General features: G+C 39.8%; 1 protein-coding gene across 3 annotated transcripts in view; it reads right to left on the bottom strand.

The window, feature by feature from the left end:
• Positions 1 to 18583, bottom strand: part of LOC122877558 (guanine nucleotide-binding protein G(q) subunit alpha-like) — a 36310-nt gene that overhangs the window by 6244 nt on the left and 11483 nt on the right. Inside the window, exons 2-6 of one of the 3 annotated variants that reach the window (XM_044199279.1) lie at positions 11900 to 12084; positions 10840 to 10994; positions 10118 to 10246; positions 9411 to 9539; positions 2042 to 2171 (exon numbers count right to left, since the gene is read on the bottom strand). In XM_044199279.1, the coding sequence (XP_044055214.1) occupies positions 2042 to 2171; positions 9411 to 9539; positions 10118 to 10246; positions 10840 to 10994; positions 11900 to 12084 (728 nt within the window). The remainder of the gene's footprint in view (positions 1 to 2041; positions 2172 to 9410; positions 9540 to 10117; positions 10247 to 10839; positions 10995 to 11899; positions 12085 to 18583) is intronic. The other 2 variants (XM_044199281.1, XM_044199280.1) reach the window with 2 other exon arrangements.

Genomic DNA, 18583 nt, shown 5'->3' with positions numbered 1-18583 from the left:
TAGTGATTTCCAGTGCAGTAAACTTCACTATGGACAGTCATTTTGTTGGCTTCTGTTTCGGGTGGAAGGGCAAAGGGTCTCTGGACTTGTGCCATAAAATGACTTAATTCAAAAATAAAGTGAAAGAAACAATCCAGTCAGCAGAAAAAAAATGCTACCAGGGATAATAAAAATGTAGCCAAATGAAACTAACATTCAGTTTCACTTCAAAGACAAATAAATGGAGAAACAAAAGAGCAGTTACTGAGTGTTGATTTACCCAAACCTGCAATAATATTCTTTCTCTGATTATATGTTTGCTAACATCGCTTGTATAGCTTAGCTGCGATCAATAGGCAGTTAGCAAAGCTAATACGCTCATTGTTTTGTCTAACCCTTCATGAATACACAAAAAAAAGAAGTCACTGTTCACTGTTTTGGACATTGTCTGTTTACATTTGTCAGACAAAGTGCTTTTTCTGACACAAAACATTAGCTTGCTAATAGTGATGGACTGTAGCTGGATGGCATTGTGGTGTGGCAGTTGGAATGCAGCATTTACAGTGAATACAGGTTATTGTAGTAACAGATGAGAAACAGTTAATGTTAACTGATCCAAGAACGTTACCCATATAAGATTTATTCCTTCAAAGAAAAATGTCTAGCAAACACAAAAAGTGGAGCAAGTGGAGTTGAAAACCTACTCATGTAAACTACTAAAAGCTAAGAGCTGCTGTCAAACATGAGTCTTCTTGCTCTGTCTGATCTAAACTCCTTGCCAGCTTCACTCCCACAGTTTAGTCTTCGCGAGTGATAATATGATCCTGGCCGACAAAATCAAAGATGTTTAAAAACAATCTCGTCAGGCTCTGACTGGACTTAAGAGTCAAAGTCTCGCCCTCGAGCCTGTCAACACGACAGGATAAGCTCTGCTGATTGTGATGCCTAACCGCTGCCCAGCCTTGTCTCATCCATCAACCATTTAGCAACAGAGCTCAGTTAACAACATCAAAATCGTCTATTGTGGCCTACCACCTGTGACCGTGTACACGTTACAAGCAGGAAAAGCAAATAAACAGCAACCTGCAAAAATGAAAACATATTCTTGTCTTTGTGTGTTCAATAAGGTCCCACATCTGAGCAGTCCCAGTATACAATGTGTGTGCAGTTAACAAACTGTTGCCAGAGTGGGCAAACATTGGCCCTGCTAAACTGTTGACCATGAAGCTGTAGTGATGTACAGCAGATATAGTGAGTCAAGCTGGCAGCTGGGTCTGGTTTATGAAACCCAGTTGTCATATGACCAGGTCATAAGAAAGGGTTTGTTGTCAGGAGAGGAGCAGAGGACATGCAGGGGCTGATCACATTAGTTTTATTAGCTATAATTCTATCTGAACAGTCAGAGAAGACAGAGCTGACGACAAGGACAAACAAAATCTGTGGAGTAAAGAGATAGACCTTTTTCTTTGTTGTGAGAGACATATCAATAAACATGACTGTGTGTGTGTACATGTGGGGGTACTCCCAATTCTATGGTAGTTCAATAGATAAATCATAAAATTGCATTGTAACTACATAATGGTTGGTGTTAAACCCTCATGCCAGAACAGGTAAGGTAGCTTTAAACCTACATTAACTGAGTTTTTGACCACAACAAGCTGTTAACACAACATTAACATATTATGACCTTATAAAGTTGATATGGTGAATGTGTTAGCAAACAGTTGCTTATTTATACATCTAGCAGACACATACCTCCATAAGCATTCATTTAAAGTTGTGTTTCTGACCACCTCACCAAAGGAAGTCCAATATTCTTTCTGCTTTTAGCTATGTTTTGGTTGCCACCAACTCCTGAGAGAAATATCTATAACTCCTTAGCAGCTACATGCTCCACTATATTCACCAGGTAGTTACCAGCTCAGCACCAGTGGACTGCAAATGCCTTGTGATGGCATGTTAAAATACAACAAGACTTGAAGCCTCATTATGAATATAGTGTGACAAAATGTTATGTATGCACAATTCAGAAATCACAACTATTTCTGTGTCTCTGTCTTACCTCGTTGTCCGACTCCACCAGGACCTGGTCATACTCGCTGAGCGCCACCAGAAACATGATGGAGGTGACATTCTCAAAGCAGTGGATCCACTTCCTTCTCTCTGACCTCTGACCCCCCACATCCACCATCCTGATTGGAACATGATGGGATGAGATGGAGAGCCATCAAACAGGGCAGAAAGAATCGCATAAAAGAGAAAAAATTACAATTTGCTCTAAATTGAGTCTAATTGAGTCTTTTGTTCTTCATTGTTTAGTTGTTTAACTGTAGAATTAGTGGCAGATAGGTTAGCATGCATTTAGCGACCATTCAGACCATAAGGGAAAAGGCGAGAAATATAATCAAATATATTATATCGTAATTTATGTGTGCTGCACAGCTCTTCTGCCAACAGCACCGGGATCTCTCCCTCTTCTCTTGTGCCATGCTCACAGGCAACAGTAGCTGTGGCGTGTTTGGCAGGCTTTGGCAGAGACACTTCTCTCACTCTTTCTCTCCGAATCTCTCGATTAGGATGTGCCTATAGCTTGTACATATGTAAATAGTTCCTTTGATCTTGTAAATATATAAAGAGTTTGTTTGATCTTCACACTCCCTTTGTAGATTAAAAAATATATATATATATTTTTTTAAACTTAAATATACAACGTCCCTGTAGCGAGTTTGTGATTATTTGGCTAAAGTTTTCTCTATCTACCTTTTATATGGCTTAAGGTAATCTCTCCCTCACTGCAACCGACACAACTACTAAGCTTTTATGCAAATGAATGTGGGATGACATCATCAATATGTAAATTGGCATATGACGTCATCTGGCAACTTTTAGAGCTAGTGCTAACTACTTTCATTGGAAAAGAGTTGGCAACACTGCCTCAAAGATTTAACTCTTGTTAAATCTTTGGATTTACCATGGGTGTTAAACAAACTTGAACCACAGAAAAATCAGAATACACATGTCCCAAATCAAACAAGTTAATTTAATTACATGTATTACTTTTAACTTAAATTATTTAAAATTTCATAACAGAGGCACCAGAGGAGAACCTGAAGTGACTCGGCTGAGGACAAGCCATCAGCCAAGGATCTGGGTCACATCAAGACAGGAATATGATTCAAGCAGAAATTCTATCAGTGAACCACAGAGAGAAGATAGAGCAAAGCTTCCCTGCAGTGAACCAAAATGACTACAAGGAAGTGTTTGTGTGTTTATAAAGAATGCCATCCTTCTCTCCTTTCTCCACAAATTAGATGCAGGACAGTCCATGCAATAGATAAAAGCAGTACAAAATGTTTTGTTTAGAAGTCCCTGTAAGGGTGTTAAATGTGAGAGATACGAGAGGAGCAACAGATAAGAGAAGAAAAAGAGATGAGGAAAAAACGGAATATTAAGGAATTGGGAAATCAAAGAAGAAACATTGAAGAAGGCGATAAAATGGAAACATGGGCTTGTAAGGCATGTGTTTTGATTCTGGGGTAGGAGACATGGATTGACTATGATAAAATTGTTTCCGTTTCCCACTTTCTAATGTCCACATTTGTGTTTGGATGAGTTTTTTTTTTTCAAATTAGTACTAAAAGCAAGAAAAGGGGAATTAATCAAATTAAATTAGACTGAAGACCTAATGCGCTAGTGCGACCTAGTGCGCATGCGCCACGTGCATGCTGCCTGTTGCCGTAAAGAGTTTCCCCTCGGGGATCAATAAAGTATTTCTGATTCTGATTTCTGATTCTGATAAGAATGGAAGAGGGCCAGAAAGGGCAAAAGTCAGATTGTTTGATTGTCCACTTAAACTAACTGAACTACCGAAAATACAAATTCAGACGATGAATTAAACTCAAAGTGACTTAACTGATGAGTAGTCTCTATTCCAGAAAATTTCATCCGATACCCAATACCATTCTAAACCACAGACAGTAAAACTTTGATCACACATGGCAAAGGTGAACACAGTCAGTGAGTCTGCCAGAAGGAAGGAGGGCATTGATAAATGGAGTCCTCCAGAAGAGCCAGCCTAAAATAAAATTCCTTCACATCAGACGACCCCTTATTTTCCTCTAGCAAGGATGAGTGACCTACTTAGTACGATAAGCTCTCCTATGCTGGATATGCCAAGTGAAATTACATTTTCTGTTACTTCAAAAGCCAATTAAAAGAAAAGGAAGCCTAATGGAGATGTTTGTAAATGAAAGGCTTCCTTGTTGCAGCTTATGGCCCTCTCAACTGCAAGAAGAGGCAGTATAGTTGGCCCGACATGTTCCTTGTTACTATACATGAGTGTTAGGCTGGGGAACTTCTCATCCTGCATCAAATATCCTCCATGTTTAATTACAGATATACAACAACACATTCTCATAAATCACTAAATTAAGAAACCTCAATAATCATTTTTCCAATAAAACTTGACACCTCACATTAATTTAAACTTCATATTTGTATTTTAGGTCTCTTAACACAAAACTGATGTCACTGAAATCATGTAGTGATTAACCATCAGCAGCACAGCCAAGCAGAGTAGAGCCTATCGGCTAGCTCCAGCAGGGCTGCTGGGAACCTCTTCAGCACAACCTCATTGCAAACAGAGTTATTTCTAGCCTTGCCAAACGTAGGAGGGGGCTGACATGATGGCTTCCTATCGATTTGCACTCTTCTGTAATCACACTTGTTCCCTGGGCCCAGCTCTATCTCATCCTCTCTCCTTTTTGTAAGAGAGGGAGGAAGGGAATCTACTCTACGTATTTGGTGGCGGGTCCTAAGACTCTGTGCCAAGTCCTGGAGGCTGTGTCTCTGGACTACACAGAAAAACTAGGAAGGATTATTATGTAAAAATACTGCATTTAAGTTTGCATGTTCAGAAACTGAAAGGTTCATAGATTACAGCTTGGGCATCGTCATGAAGTATCAATACATAATTATCTACACAAATTTATCTTAGCCTGTTTTTATTGTCCTACTAACAATCCAAAATCCAAAGATAGTCAGTCTACTATCATTTAAGACAAAAAAGCAGTTAATTCTGACACTGGAGTAACTAGGGAATGTTTGGTATTTTTAAAATCATTAAGACTTTCATGAAATCAAACCCCGTCTTTGATACTATTTATGGTCTGCAATAGCCATTCAATGCATTTACATTACGTAATTACCTCTCTATTTAGTAGTTTTTATTGTTAGTGGCAGGGTCCGCCATTCCCACGCTGGATTCAGAATGCCTGTCTACGTACGATGGATTTAAAGGAAATGATGCATGCATGTACTCCAGCACAGCATTTTTTCTTGTTGATATCAGCCTCACTGTTTACTGTTCACTCTCTTCACACCGTGTCCGAGCTATATTAAGTTATTAATAATGCAAACAGAACATCTAACTGCCACTTTTTTACATTAAAATTGTTCAACTGGCGAAACACGTTGTGGCTTTAATTGCGAAGCAGCCATAGGAAATGCATGTATTCGTCACCAAGGTCAGAGCTAACTGGAATTATTCATAAAAAATGCATCAACAAAACCAAAACAAGTCATTTTCAGATTTTTTTTATAGCGGATAATTTTTAATTTAGGCAAAGGAGTAATAACAGGGAGCAGCCACAGTGAGCTGTTAAATGAAGAGTTCCTCAGCCTTCATACCTGGCTCCAGTCTATCTGTAGCACACATGACGTTGGTTTTATTCACAACTTTAACTTATTCTGGGATCGTTCTAGCTTGTTTGCACGAGATGGTCTTCACCCAAACAAGTCAGGTAGTCGCATACTGGCGGCTAACCTGCAGCTCGCTGTGCTATACTCCTCACGAATATTTACATCACCTGTTTCCCCTCGCTCTTCTTCTTCCTCTTCTCTGCCCACCAAAAGCCACGCACCATCTGCTGTCACTACCTCCCCCTTGTGGACTGATCATAGTGCTGCTATCTGGAGCCCACTTTTAACATTCCTGTGGTAATTTCGCATAGGTCCCTAATGCGAAACAGACACAGCCGACACAGCAATAATAACAACTTAATAAAGATCCGGGCCAGAACCCTACCTCCAGTCTCAACCTCAAATCTGAACCAGCACAGACTTTTAAAGATGGCTCTTCTCAATGTAAGATCCCTCTCTAACAAAACGTTTATTTTAAATGATTTTATCTCTTCGACTGATTTAGACTTTATGTTTTTAACTGAATCCTGGTTACGTCCTGGTGATCACAGTCAGCTGGCTGAATTGTGCCCTCGGGATTATGACTGCTTTAGTTGCCCTAGGGTTTGTGGTCGAGGTGGGGGCCTTGTTACTGTCTATAGCAAGCATTTAAAGTGTAACCTCATAGCTTGCAATGATTTTTCCTCCTTTGAAGTGCTCATGTTTAAATTTGGCGACCCCCTCCCGGTCATATTTGCTATTATTTATCGCTCCCCTAAACCAGCTGGCTCCTTCTTGTTGGAATTCCCTGAGTTTTTATCCAGTCTTGTTTTAAATTATGATAGAATTCTTCTTTGTGGTGATTTTAATATTCATGTTGATGACTCCTCTAATGCCCTTGCTGGTGATTTTTTAAATATCACTAACTCTTTTAACTTTCAACAACATGTGTCTGGCCAAACTCATTCCCGTGGCCACACCTTAGACCTAGTCTTCAGTCTGGGCCTGAAAACCCCATCTGTGGAAATCAGGGACATGTTTGTATCTCATCACCTATGCATTATTTTTAACTGTGAATTAGACGCTGCTAGTACTGTCTTATCTTGCTCTAAGTACACACATGTCCTTAATGAGCATAGTGCCTCAAAATTCTATACACTGTTCGATTCTCCTGGCAGCGTGTTTCCCGATTCCTCCAACACCAACGATTTGGTTGATTATTTTAACTACCTGTGTTCTTCAATCTTAGATCTCATAGCTCCTCTGAAAAATAGACCAAACTCAAAGACTAGAAAACAGCCATGGTTAAATAACAGTATTCGAAGCTGTAAAAAGAAATGCAGAAGAGCAGAATGCAGATGGAAGAAATCAGGTCTTCAGGTCCATTTTGTGGCCATGAAAGAGTTATTACTCCTTTATAATAGGATGGTGAAGGATGCAATAACAGTCATTATTCTGCACTTATTTCAGCCCATCAGCACAACCCCAGATTTGTATTTAAGACTGTGGATCAGTTAGTTAACCCAGCCTCTCCTTGTGCCCCTGCTGATTGTGACGCTGATTGTGAAAAGTTTCTTTTGCACTTCACTGGAAAGGTGGAGTTAATAAGATCTGGTATCACCCCCAACTCTGCCTTTTTAGATGTGGATCACCCGCTCAGGGATTCTTTGAGCAATTTGTCACAGTTATCATGTCGTTTATGAGAGTGTCCTCCAGCTCTCTGGACAAAATCGCAACTAGGTTTTTATTGGAAGTTATGGATTGTATTGCGCCCCTTTTATAAATTATTTTTAACAGCTTACTGTCTACTGGCTGCGTCCCTGTTTACTTTAAAACTGCTTGTGTCCAGGCAGACCTAAAAAAACCTGGGCTTGATCCCATCCTCCTGGATAACTATCGCCCAATCTCCAAATTGCCTTTTATTTCAAAGATTCTCAAAAAACTTGTAGCCAAGCAGCTTCTTGCTGCTGTGGAAAACAATAATACCATTGAAAAGTTTCAATCTGGCTTTCGTCAACACCACAGCACTGAGACAGCCCTTAATGACCTTTTAATGAATGCAGACGCAGGCATGTGTTCAATTCTTGTGCTGCTGGACTTAAGTGCTGCCTTTGACACAATTGATCATGGCATTCTTTTAGATAGACTGAGGCACTGGGTGGGCATATCTGGCACTACACTAGACTGGTTCTCATCTTATCTGTCCAATAGGAAATTCTATGTCAGCATTAATAACTTCATGTCATCCTTTTCCGATATCAAGTACGGTGTGCCTCAAGGTTCAATTCTGGGACCAATACTGTTCTCCTTATACATGCTTCCTTTGGGTGATGTCATCTGCAGACATGGTATTTCTTTTCATTGTTATGCGGATGACACACAGTTGTACCTCCCTGTCAAGCCCACTGACCTTAGTACGTTGAGTTCTCTGCAGGACTGCATGTCTGACATAAAAAACTGGATGTCGATAAATTTTCTGCAGCTCAACTCAAATAAAACTGAAATCCTTGTTATTGGGCCCCAACACATCACTAAACAAATACTGCCATCCACTGGTAACCTGTCACAACATATCAAGCCTGTTGCAAGAAACCTTGGTGTTCTGCTTGTCCAATCATGTTATCACCTCAGAAATATTGCAAAAATCCGATCTATTCTAAATCTTAGTGATGCAGAAACTGTTGTACATGCTTTTATCTCCTCACGCCTCGATTATTGTAACAGCCTGTTCACTTGTCTTAATCAAAAAACTTTGACACGACTGCAGACTGTACAGAACTCAGCTGCTAGGCTGTTAACCAGGACCAAGAAGTACGACCACATAACACCTGTTTTAGCCTCTTTGGCTCCCTGTTTGTTTTAGGATTGATTTTAAGATCTTATTGATTACTTTTAAGGCTCTTCATTGCCTGGCTCCAGACTATATTTTAGACCTTGTAATCCCTTATGAACCTTCACGTAGTTTGAGATCTTCGGGCAGGGGTCTCCTGTCTGTTCCTGAGTCCAGGTTGAAAACTAAGGGGTACAGAGCTTTTGCTATCAGGGCCCCGAGGCTCTGGAACAACTAGCCTGAAGAAATTAGGTTGTCTGAGTCAGTGTCTTTGTTTAAGTCTCTTCTCAAAACACATTTTTATCTGAAAGCATATCCTGATTTTACCTGAACTGGCTGTTTATTTTATTGCTTTTGTGTATATTATGGGTTTTTTATTTCTTGTGGTATTTTATTTCTCTTGTTGTGAAGCACTTTGTACTTTCCTTTGATAAGTGCTCTATAAATAAAGTTTTTTTTTATTATTATTATAAGAGTTGCAAGCGACAGGCTGCTCACGTCCAACTCCACAGCAAGATAACCAACTCCTTTTACTGTTTCCTGCTGTTGTCTGGAAAACTACTCACATCGTGTGCAGCATGAAATCAGATAAAGGAAAAATCCCAATTATTGACCATTAACCATTAATCCATTATCAAAATAGTTGCTGATTAATTTTCTGTTCACCAATTAATTGATTTATCGACTACTTATTTCAGCTCTAGTAGAATCTGTAACATTGTAACATTGCACATTGAATGTACTGAAAATAACAGAATGGATTGGGGACATATTCAGACAAAATGGAGACATAAAACATGTTGCAGGTGACACAAACATGTTGACTCAGACTTAAGATGGCCTTTTAGACTTTAAAATGAAAACAGAACACTAGTAGGATACAAAAGTGGGGTTAGTCAAAGTAGTGTAGTTCTTCTTCTACCTGAAAATGATGCTTTGCAAGTCGAAAGGGTATTCTATGATCCCAGTGGTTGGGATTCGAACCCTAAGCACGTCCTGTTGGGTTGGTAGATAGGACGGTTCAGCAATACGATCCAGATCACTTAGATAGCTAGAGACAGGAAGGACAACAAAAGACAGAGAGAGGGAGGAAAGAGAAAGTGAAGCATAACAGCAGATACAGCACACCCCCTCCAAAAGCAAGTGGATCAGTCCAGATGTAACCACAGAAAACCATTCCCAAGAGTTATGAGGGGATTAGATATTTTTGTACCTCTACCCTCAGATTTTCTCTTAGAAATTCAGCTTCATCCTTGATGGCAGCTCCCAAAGTCAAAACATTCCTCAGTTTTATCCTCTGCTCCCCCTCAAAGTACTCACTGTGAAGGTTTAGGGAAGCAGCAACTTTTAACTTGACTCCAAAAAGTATTAGTACTCCAGAGGCCAACTTTGACTGCCTGGGTGAAAATACAAATTACTGCTTTTCTAGCGAGTCTTGACAGGAGGGTTGGGGCGTGTTCTTGAGGTCAGTCTTTGAGAGTGTACCATCAGGGATGTGTTAAAGTGCTGAGCCCTGCTGTGCAGCACAGGGTAGATGGAGATAGTGGCATCAATGTTTTCCATCTGGCTGACCAACTGTCGAGCAGCTAGCCAACCAGTGACATCATCGGCAGCACTTGACACCAGTACCTGAAGATAATATTCTCCAGGTCAAATGGGTACTCAATGATGCCGGTGGTAGGCACTCGAACCCGCAGCACGTCCTGCTGAGTGGGCACGTACCCTGATGATGCTATTCGTTCTAAATCACTATGGTAACTGTGGAAGGGGAGGGGAACATATGACAGAGATGCACATGTAGGCAAACCACCTCTCTCAACAGTACGAGACCACATGTACAAACAACAGATGCAAACAATTGCTTTATGTTAAAAACGCATACAATTACAAAACATTCAAACAAATATGCATATAGCCAGCAGTAGCTCATAAAAATCTATTTATCAAAAGTATACTCAAATAAATCTATGCATAAGCTTTAATTTTTTCCCAAATCCTCAACTTTTTAAGGAGCCATATTAGTCTGAAATGGATTAATGCAGGTTGGAATTAGCCCTGATATTATTAGCGGCCATTTATAAACCTGCCAACTTTCCTCCCTTTCCCAAACTCTCCCCATCAGCCTTTCCTTCCTCCAGTTGAGTGCATGTTAACACAGGTAGAAATCTGCTGAAAAAGGTCTATTCATTTATTACTATTTCATTTCTCACAGACTGGATAACTGTTATTTACTAATTTCATCACATTGCATTAGATATCTTGGAAGACACAGTTGCACAGTGATACTGCTTCTCCACTTCTACATATAAAGTAAATAGTCATTCTAGTAGATTAATAGATTATAGACGTACTATTTGGTTGAGTCAGAGAGCTGGTACTCTCTCCTGCGATCATAGGCCTCCTGGATGCCAGGGTCAGCCCACAGCATCTTTATCGCGCTGATGTACGGCTGATCGAATGATGAAATCTTCTCCACGTCCACCTCGCGCACAACCTGGGCATTATTCTAGGAGAACAAAAAATAAAGCACAAAATAGCACACTTTTAACAACAACATGTCAATTTAATAACTGATATTAAATTCATGAGTGAAATGTATAAGTGATAGCCTCCAAATCTGAGTGGGTGGTGACAGGTGGTTTCTCAGTAAATTATGACTTTTTTTCCAGGGCAATAGCACATCTTTCTACATTTGCCACCTTTACTACCTTAGTAATAGTGCATTCAGTGCTATATTCCTGATCTTATACACAGTATTACACACATATCCCCACTTTTAAACTACCCCTTTCTAGAATACAAAGTATGCGGCCTGCATTCAGTTAGTGATAAGTTATCAAAGGTCACAGTTCACTCTAGAAGAGCAGTTTATATTACTTTACATCGTATCTTACTGCCAGATTTATGATCTACTTGAATGTGGTTTATGAGATTAATTGGACATGAGTGTTGGACTGAGCATTCAAGCACACGGATTACTGGCCATGCTGACAACAGTGGCCAGACATTTCATAGGAGACTGAATGAGAATTCACACTAAGACAGAGAGTGGCCTCTGTTGCTTGGATCAAGTCATTTGTGTCCATGAACAAGACAATGAACTTCTACCTGCTCACCAATTACAATTCAAGGATAAGAGTCAGCTAGATGTCTGAAATGTAAACAAAACATGTTATAACTGATTCATCCAAACTGGCCACATGAAACATAATTAAACTATTACCATTTATCATTGTGCATTATGAAGGGTCATAAACTAGTTTGAGGACTAGTTAAGGTGAAGTCATTTAATCTTGAGTAAATTAATTAAAAGAGTGCTTCACCGATTTAGCATTTCACTGCTATTACCAAACTCACACTAATGTTACCTCACACAACAATATTTTCACCCTGACACTTGGCAGTACACACCTTGTTCTGTTCGTACTTGAACGGGATCTTGAGGTTCTCAGTTGCACGGATCATTGCCTGCATTGAGGTGAAGATGTTCTGGTAGACCAGTTTCGTGAAGCCCTTCTTATCTTCATCTGTGTAGCCTGACCCATGGATTATTCTCATCTGCTTGATGAAGGTGCTCTTGCCACTCTCTCCAGTCCCTGAAAGGAAAGAAGACACAGGAGACGACACAGGAGGTTAGCAGACAACTGAAAAAAGGTCATAAATGGATACATGAAATTGCTGACAGCATGAAAAGGTAGGACAGTTTTCTTCCCACCCTTGACATGACCCAGAAAAAATATAAAGTTATAGTATGCTACAGTGCTTACCTACAAATGCAAAGAAAGCAAAAAACAGAACAGTGGTATGAGAGTAATGAGTTCAAACATTTGTTTGAAAAATGGGTCAATACGACAATACCCAAAGACAAGATGTAATCCATCCACCCTTGTCTAATAAGTCAATTACAAATGCAATCAACGGTATCACGTAGTAGCTCTTTCACAGTAACGTAGTCAGCAAATGTATTTCTGCGGCTCTAAGAGCAAACCAAACAATAAAAGAGACCTGTGGGTGCTAGGGATGGGGATAGAGACCCGGTTCTATAAGGACCTGGTTCCAAATTTCTCAAAACACGAAAATCAATAAGGTCCGAGCTTATTGATACTGCTATTGAGACCAGCGGGTCCTATAACGTAACGTTAATTTCTTGTAAGGGGGAAACACAACATCAATGCTAAAGCACCTCAACACTGCGCATCAGTTAAAGCCAAAATGCAGTACCTTGACTGTCTTTGAGTCGGAACACCGCCAACTCCAGCTGCTGTTGCAGGACAATCATCCTCCTCCACCCAAGGTATGCATGGTGCGTGCACCCCAACTTCCCCCAACTAGCAAGTCCCGTTCGTTAATCCAGCGTTAATAATAATCCAACTGATAATAATACAAAAATATGCTATCTCTTAAAGTGACAAAGTATAGACATTAACCAACACTTTAGTGTGAAAATGAAATACTTACTGAAACATAAACAAAACAGCTTCTTTAATATTTAGCACATTTTACCAAATTAAAAATGTCACTTGCATTCTGTCTGATAGAAGAACGTTTGAAGGGCCTAGTAATGAGTTGTGCTTAATGATCAGCCAAAATATGTGCAAACAAAACATTCGCCAACTTCATTCATTTAGATGGTGGTCAGCTCAAGCTCACCCAATCTTTGTTGTTGTTACATTTTTTTCTGCTGATATATTATTTTACTATTCTTATAGTTATACGTTATGTTGAAGGGGCCCTGCATATTTCTTTTCAAATAAATGCCCAGCATCAGCAGTATTTATTGAAGGCTAGGCAAATTTCATTCTGTTCAGAAATCAAACAGATAAGCAATAAAAGCAATACCAGTTATGTTAAGAATTAATTTTCGTCTCGTCTTTCCACCAAACTTATAGAAAAGTATCAATAGTGGTATTGATAAAGACTTGGATCATTAAGCAGTCTCGAAATTGGCATAAAAAAAAAATTGCGAACCCCATCCCTAGTGGGTGCTAAGATGTTCTCAACAAAGTCAACAACAAATTGTATCTTTTTTATATAACTCATATTTCTGTGGCAATTAACTGGCAGGTCTTTGCAACAGGCTGACCTTGTCTGACCTCCTACACCCTGGAGGATCTGATACACAAGGCTGTGAAGGAATCCGCACTATCATGCCCCCAGACAGTGGTCCAGACCTCAATGCCAACTCAGTAAAATCAGTGTACAAATCAGTCAAATCAGCTCCTATTCACTTATTGTTAAAAGACCTTTTTATTCCATTAAAAAAGCTAAATCTTCTCATCTTCTGTATGTGTATTGAAAAACGAGACAAAATACCAAGTATCCTAATGGTTGTATTTCTACTGATTAAGAAATCCGAGAGTTACGTAACTCTAGATAAGAATTTAAACTAAAAGTCTACTATATATATATATGTATGGACAGATGTTTCTGGGCCTAATTGTGGTCTAGCATCTTCTCTTGTAATCGTGGTTCTAGTGTCCCGAGATGTGCCAAGTAAAAATGCAATGTAACCATTGTTTTGGCCATGGTGACCAAAGAGGCTCAACTGACAGCCTGAATAAGTGGAGCAGCTCAGAGTAACCACATGAAGGCTACATGGCTCACCTCAGCTCAAAAAAAGAGCTGGGTAATGAGTTCCCTCCTCCAATTTTGTATCACAGTGACCATGCATATGCACATGCGCATAAACACACAGAAATACCTAGTCAGAGAAGCTTGCACATGCAGAGAACACACACACACACACACACACACACACACACACCCTCTCTAACTTGAGAGCTACCATGAGAGCTTCCACAGCAGGTTCTGTATCTTAATATGGACATATTCAATGAGCAAACTACCACTCTAGGCTTACGAGATGCCAGAGTCAAAGAAAGCATCAGAATTTTATATACTGTGGTCATCAACATTCAGAAGACAAGGCAGGTAGAGGTCTCACCCAAACTCAACCTCTAGTTTCACTATGCAGCTCTCTCTCTGCAGAGCAATCCTCCTCTCTTCCACCCCCATTCCACCATCTATTTTCTTCCTCTACAACCCTGCCCGAGCTCTCCACCACTCATCATCTCAACATTCAAGTCTGAGTCACTGCAGTTACAGCTACACGTATACTCTCTGGTCTCTACCTTTCACACTTGTCTTTGTTCTACTGATCTCAACCAGTGCTGCAACTGACAATTATTTTCATTATGGATTAATCTATAGATTACTTTCAACTTGTTGACTGCAGGTCACAAAAACCAAAGCATATTTAAGTTTTCATATGACAAGCTGTAACTAGCGATGTTTTGCTGTTTCTTACAGACAGACACATAACGCAACATGAATATAGATGCCAAAATAAAAAGGTCTAAATTATGCACATATGCACAAGGGTGATGGACACAAATTTTTAGAATGGTGATGATGCATGGCCTGCTTTTGCCTCTCTGTTTTTTTACCCCCTGGAAAGAAAGAAAGAGCAGAGCATCAATATATTGCTCCCACAGGCCAGAAGACTGCAGCTTGAAGACTGAATGTTTGAATGAATATGTTGTTTATGAACATATTTTATGCAAATGAGTTAATTTACACAAAAAAATATTCACTACTTTCTGTGTCCGCATAGCTTTGACTGTCCTCACCACGTTAATTTTGTATTACGCCATGTCTACACAGAAGCGTAGCATGTTAGCAGAGCAGCAGCAACAGCCTCAGTGCGTTGAGTAGTCAAGTTGAGTACTATTGTACAGATGAACGTGGTACCTTCAGGCGTTTGGAAATTGCTCTCAGAGATGAACCAGACTTGGAGGTCCACAATTTGTTTTCTATTTCTTTTGATTTTCCCATGATGTAAAGCAAAGAGGCACTGACTTTGAAGGTAGGCCTTAAAATGCATCACCAGGTAAACCTCCAACTGAAGCTTCTAAAGTCATGACATCATTTTCTGGAATTTTCCAAGCAGTTTAAAAGCACCTCAGTGTATGTAAACTTCGGACTTAAACTGTATGTGTGTAAAACGGAAGACTTGAAGCATAAAAATGCACCCCAGGTTGCTTCAGCCCACTACTGAAGCTCCTCATTGGCAGGTGAAACAGGACTAAGAGTCTACAGCCATGCTATTGGCTCTGAGGCTATACATAGGCCCAGTATATTGTGCTAAATGCTAACGTCAGCATGCGAATATGCTCACAGTGACAATACTAACATGTTGACCATCTTAGTTTAGCACGTTAGCATTCTTACACTTGCTAATTAGCACCAAACACAAGCTCAGGCTCAGAATTAGCAATACCGAACTGGGAAGAAAAAAAGAAAAAAAACACTAGTGACACTGATAATGTTTATAGCCACATTGTCTAAGCAGAACTGTAGTGGCTTTGTGTTATAAAGTACAGCTGGTATTCCCAAGGCAAAGCTGAAATGTCTTCCAAGGATGAGAGTCAAGTTTGACTGTTGCTGACTAAAGAGCACAGTTGAGTGTACAGTGAAGGAGTGCCCCAAGTGCTGCCTGCCCTCTAACCAGACAGGATCTTTCACTGTGGAAAGCAGGTCAGGCAACATCGGAGTTTCCCCTTCAGACAGAGTATGTCTTTGAGAGAGGGACATAAATAGCAATTGTCAAGGAAAAGCACTGCAGAGTTCACTTTCTCATTGACTAAAGAGCTGAACAGAAGGGAGGGTTGTTACTGGGATGTTAGGGAGTATGAAAAAAAAATTAGACTACTTTTTCTCTGCTTCCCTCTTCTTAGTCTGTGTTACTGAGTACATAGAGGCAAGTTTTACACTGACAAGCAGAGAAATGAAGGGAGTGAACATGGTATAGACACATCAGCTTTGTTGGTTAATCGTGTGTATGTGTGTTTGTGTATTCATGTGTATTTGAATTTCCCCAAACACACAACCAGAGGAGAGAGGCATGTCTTGCAGGCATGATCAGTTTAATTCAACAGATCCCATTGTTCTCCTGCCTAACTGGAAAACCCAGCAGAAGGATTTCTCACGGACAAGCTACTGTACATTCACTGGAGCTACTCCTGAGGGGTAATGCTAGTTCCCATGGCAACTCCTGTACTGGACTCATAAATACAAGGCAGAAAACACCAGCTGATAGGCTTCAGTATGTTTCTACAGAGCCCAGTCAAACATGCAACTTTAGCGTGCATTTCGTCATCCCACAACGTCCTCAGCCAGTACTCTATGGGAATTAAAAAGTAATGGAAGCATATAATGGAAACACAGATTTGAATCTCATAAGCATCTTATTCTCATCTAAATATTAAATCTAAATAATATATCTAAAAAGAACTATCAAGATAATATAAAGTTGCGTTGGTGTGATAGATCACAGATCAAATTACAAAGCATATGAAGAGTAATGTAAGACAAAAATCCACATGACTTTGTACATTCAAATTAAGCTGATAAATTAGAAGCTTCACAACATTAGGGTGCTGAGACGCATATAGGCTTACTAGAAACAACTTATCAATTTTGAAATCCCCAACACAGCAAAGCTGGAGGGGGCAGGGTGAGGAGAAGCCCAATAATCACACAGCCATGACCATTAACCGAGGAAGAACCGTGTCATTCTGTCCACATCATGCACTGACCAGGGTATTAGTCATTCCGGTTTTAAATAACCATTAACTCACATAGAACAGGAAAAAAATGTTGAAAAAGATACATTTCATTGGGTCAGACAAGCTGGAGCAATGGTTTACATTAGGGGGTAATAACTTGAAACAGAGTTTGGCATCCATGTTGAAAGGGAAAGAACAAAGGAGAGTCAAGGAGACAAGCGGGAAAGGAAGGAGGTGCAAAGTGTGACAGAGTGGAGGAGAAGGGCGCTCTAAGTAAATGATTCCTTAAAACTTCCCCAAGCACATCAAACAGGAAGCTATGTCCACTTCAGCTCAGTGTTGGGAAAGGCTTGCTGAAGGCCTGTCTGACTGTCTAGTGGCCTTTTTCGCCCGCAGGAAATTCTCCAGGACCATGTTTAGGAACTTACGCTGCATTTTGACCATAGGAGCAGAATTCTGGTTTTAGTTCCTGGGTCCTGGGTTCCCTGCTGCCTACCTAGTTCTGTTGGACCAGGAACTATTGGGGTTAACTTTGCCATTCTGAGCATACAGATTTGACAAACAAGTTTCACAGCTGTTACAACTTGTTCAGCATTTATTCAGAAAGCAAGCAAGCACTAACTGTATCAATATTATGCAGAAGTGGAAAGTAACAAAATATATTTACTGTACTTGAGTACAATTTTGAGGTACTTGTACTTTACTTAACATTTTTTGTTACGTTATACTTCTAACCCACAACATTTCAAGGAACTACATTGTACTTTTCATTCCACTGCATTTATATGACAGCTGCAGTTACTAGTTACTTTGCCAATTAAGATCTTACACACTAAACCTACAATGATCTTATAAGATAGATTTAACTACCCAACCGTCGAAAGTAGTTAAAATTGGCTCCACCTTGATCAGCTGCAACATACATTTTTTATTTTACCTTTATTTAACCAGATAAGTAAATTGAGAACCAATTCTCATTTACAATGATGACCTGGCCAAGAGACAGCGACAGGAGGCAAGTCAATACAAGACATTAAAACATAGATACAGCTAGTGCAAAAAAAACAAAACAATATTAGACAAAATTAAAACATCACAATATATACAACAACAGTGATCTATGTACAAAAGTAGGTGCAGTTATCAGAAACTATCTATTGTAATGAGTTATTGAAAGGAGGTTAACGGAATGAAGGTGTGGAGGTTTGACATCTTTTGCAACTCATTCCAGTCACACGGAGACTGGTACTAGGAATGAGTGACAGCCAAAGGAGGTAAGACTAAACTAATGATTTTGCTGGAATCGGTGTATAATATAGCGTATACTTTAACTGATTTTACATGGCTAAAATACATTTTGCTGCTGACCATGTCCACAGTAGTGCATTGCTTAGCAAAGACACCTACAGAACCACACAACTCTATACTAAAATCAACTGCGCGAGTGAAGAAAACACTGAAATGCTGACAAATGCCTTTGCACTTCAACTTCCACAGTCAAGTCCTAGAGCCATGACAATAACGAGAG

The sequence above is a fragment of the Siniperca chuatsi genome, linkage group LG6 (assembly GCF_020085105.1).
Source record: "Siniperca chuatsi isolate FFG_IHB_CAS linkage group LG6, ASM2008510v1, whole genome shotgun sequence".
Classification (NCBI taxonomy): Eukaryota; Metazoa; Chordata; class Actinopteri; order Centrarchiformes; family Sinipercidae; genus Siniperca; species Siniperca chuatsi.
Note: the sequence above shows the minus strand (reverse complement) of the source record. Positions and strands in the feature narration are given on the sequence as shown.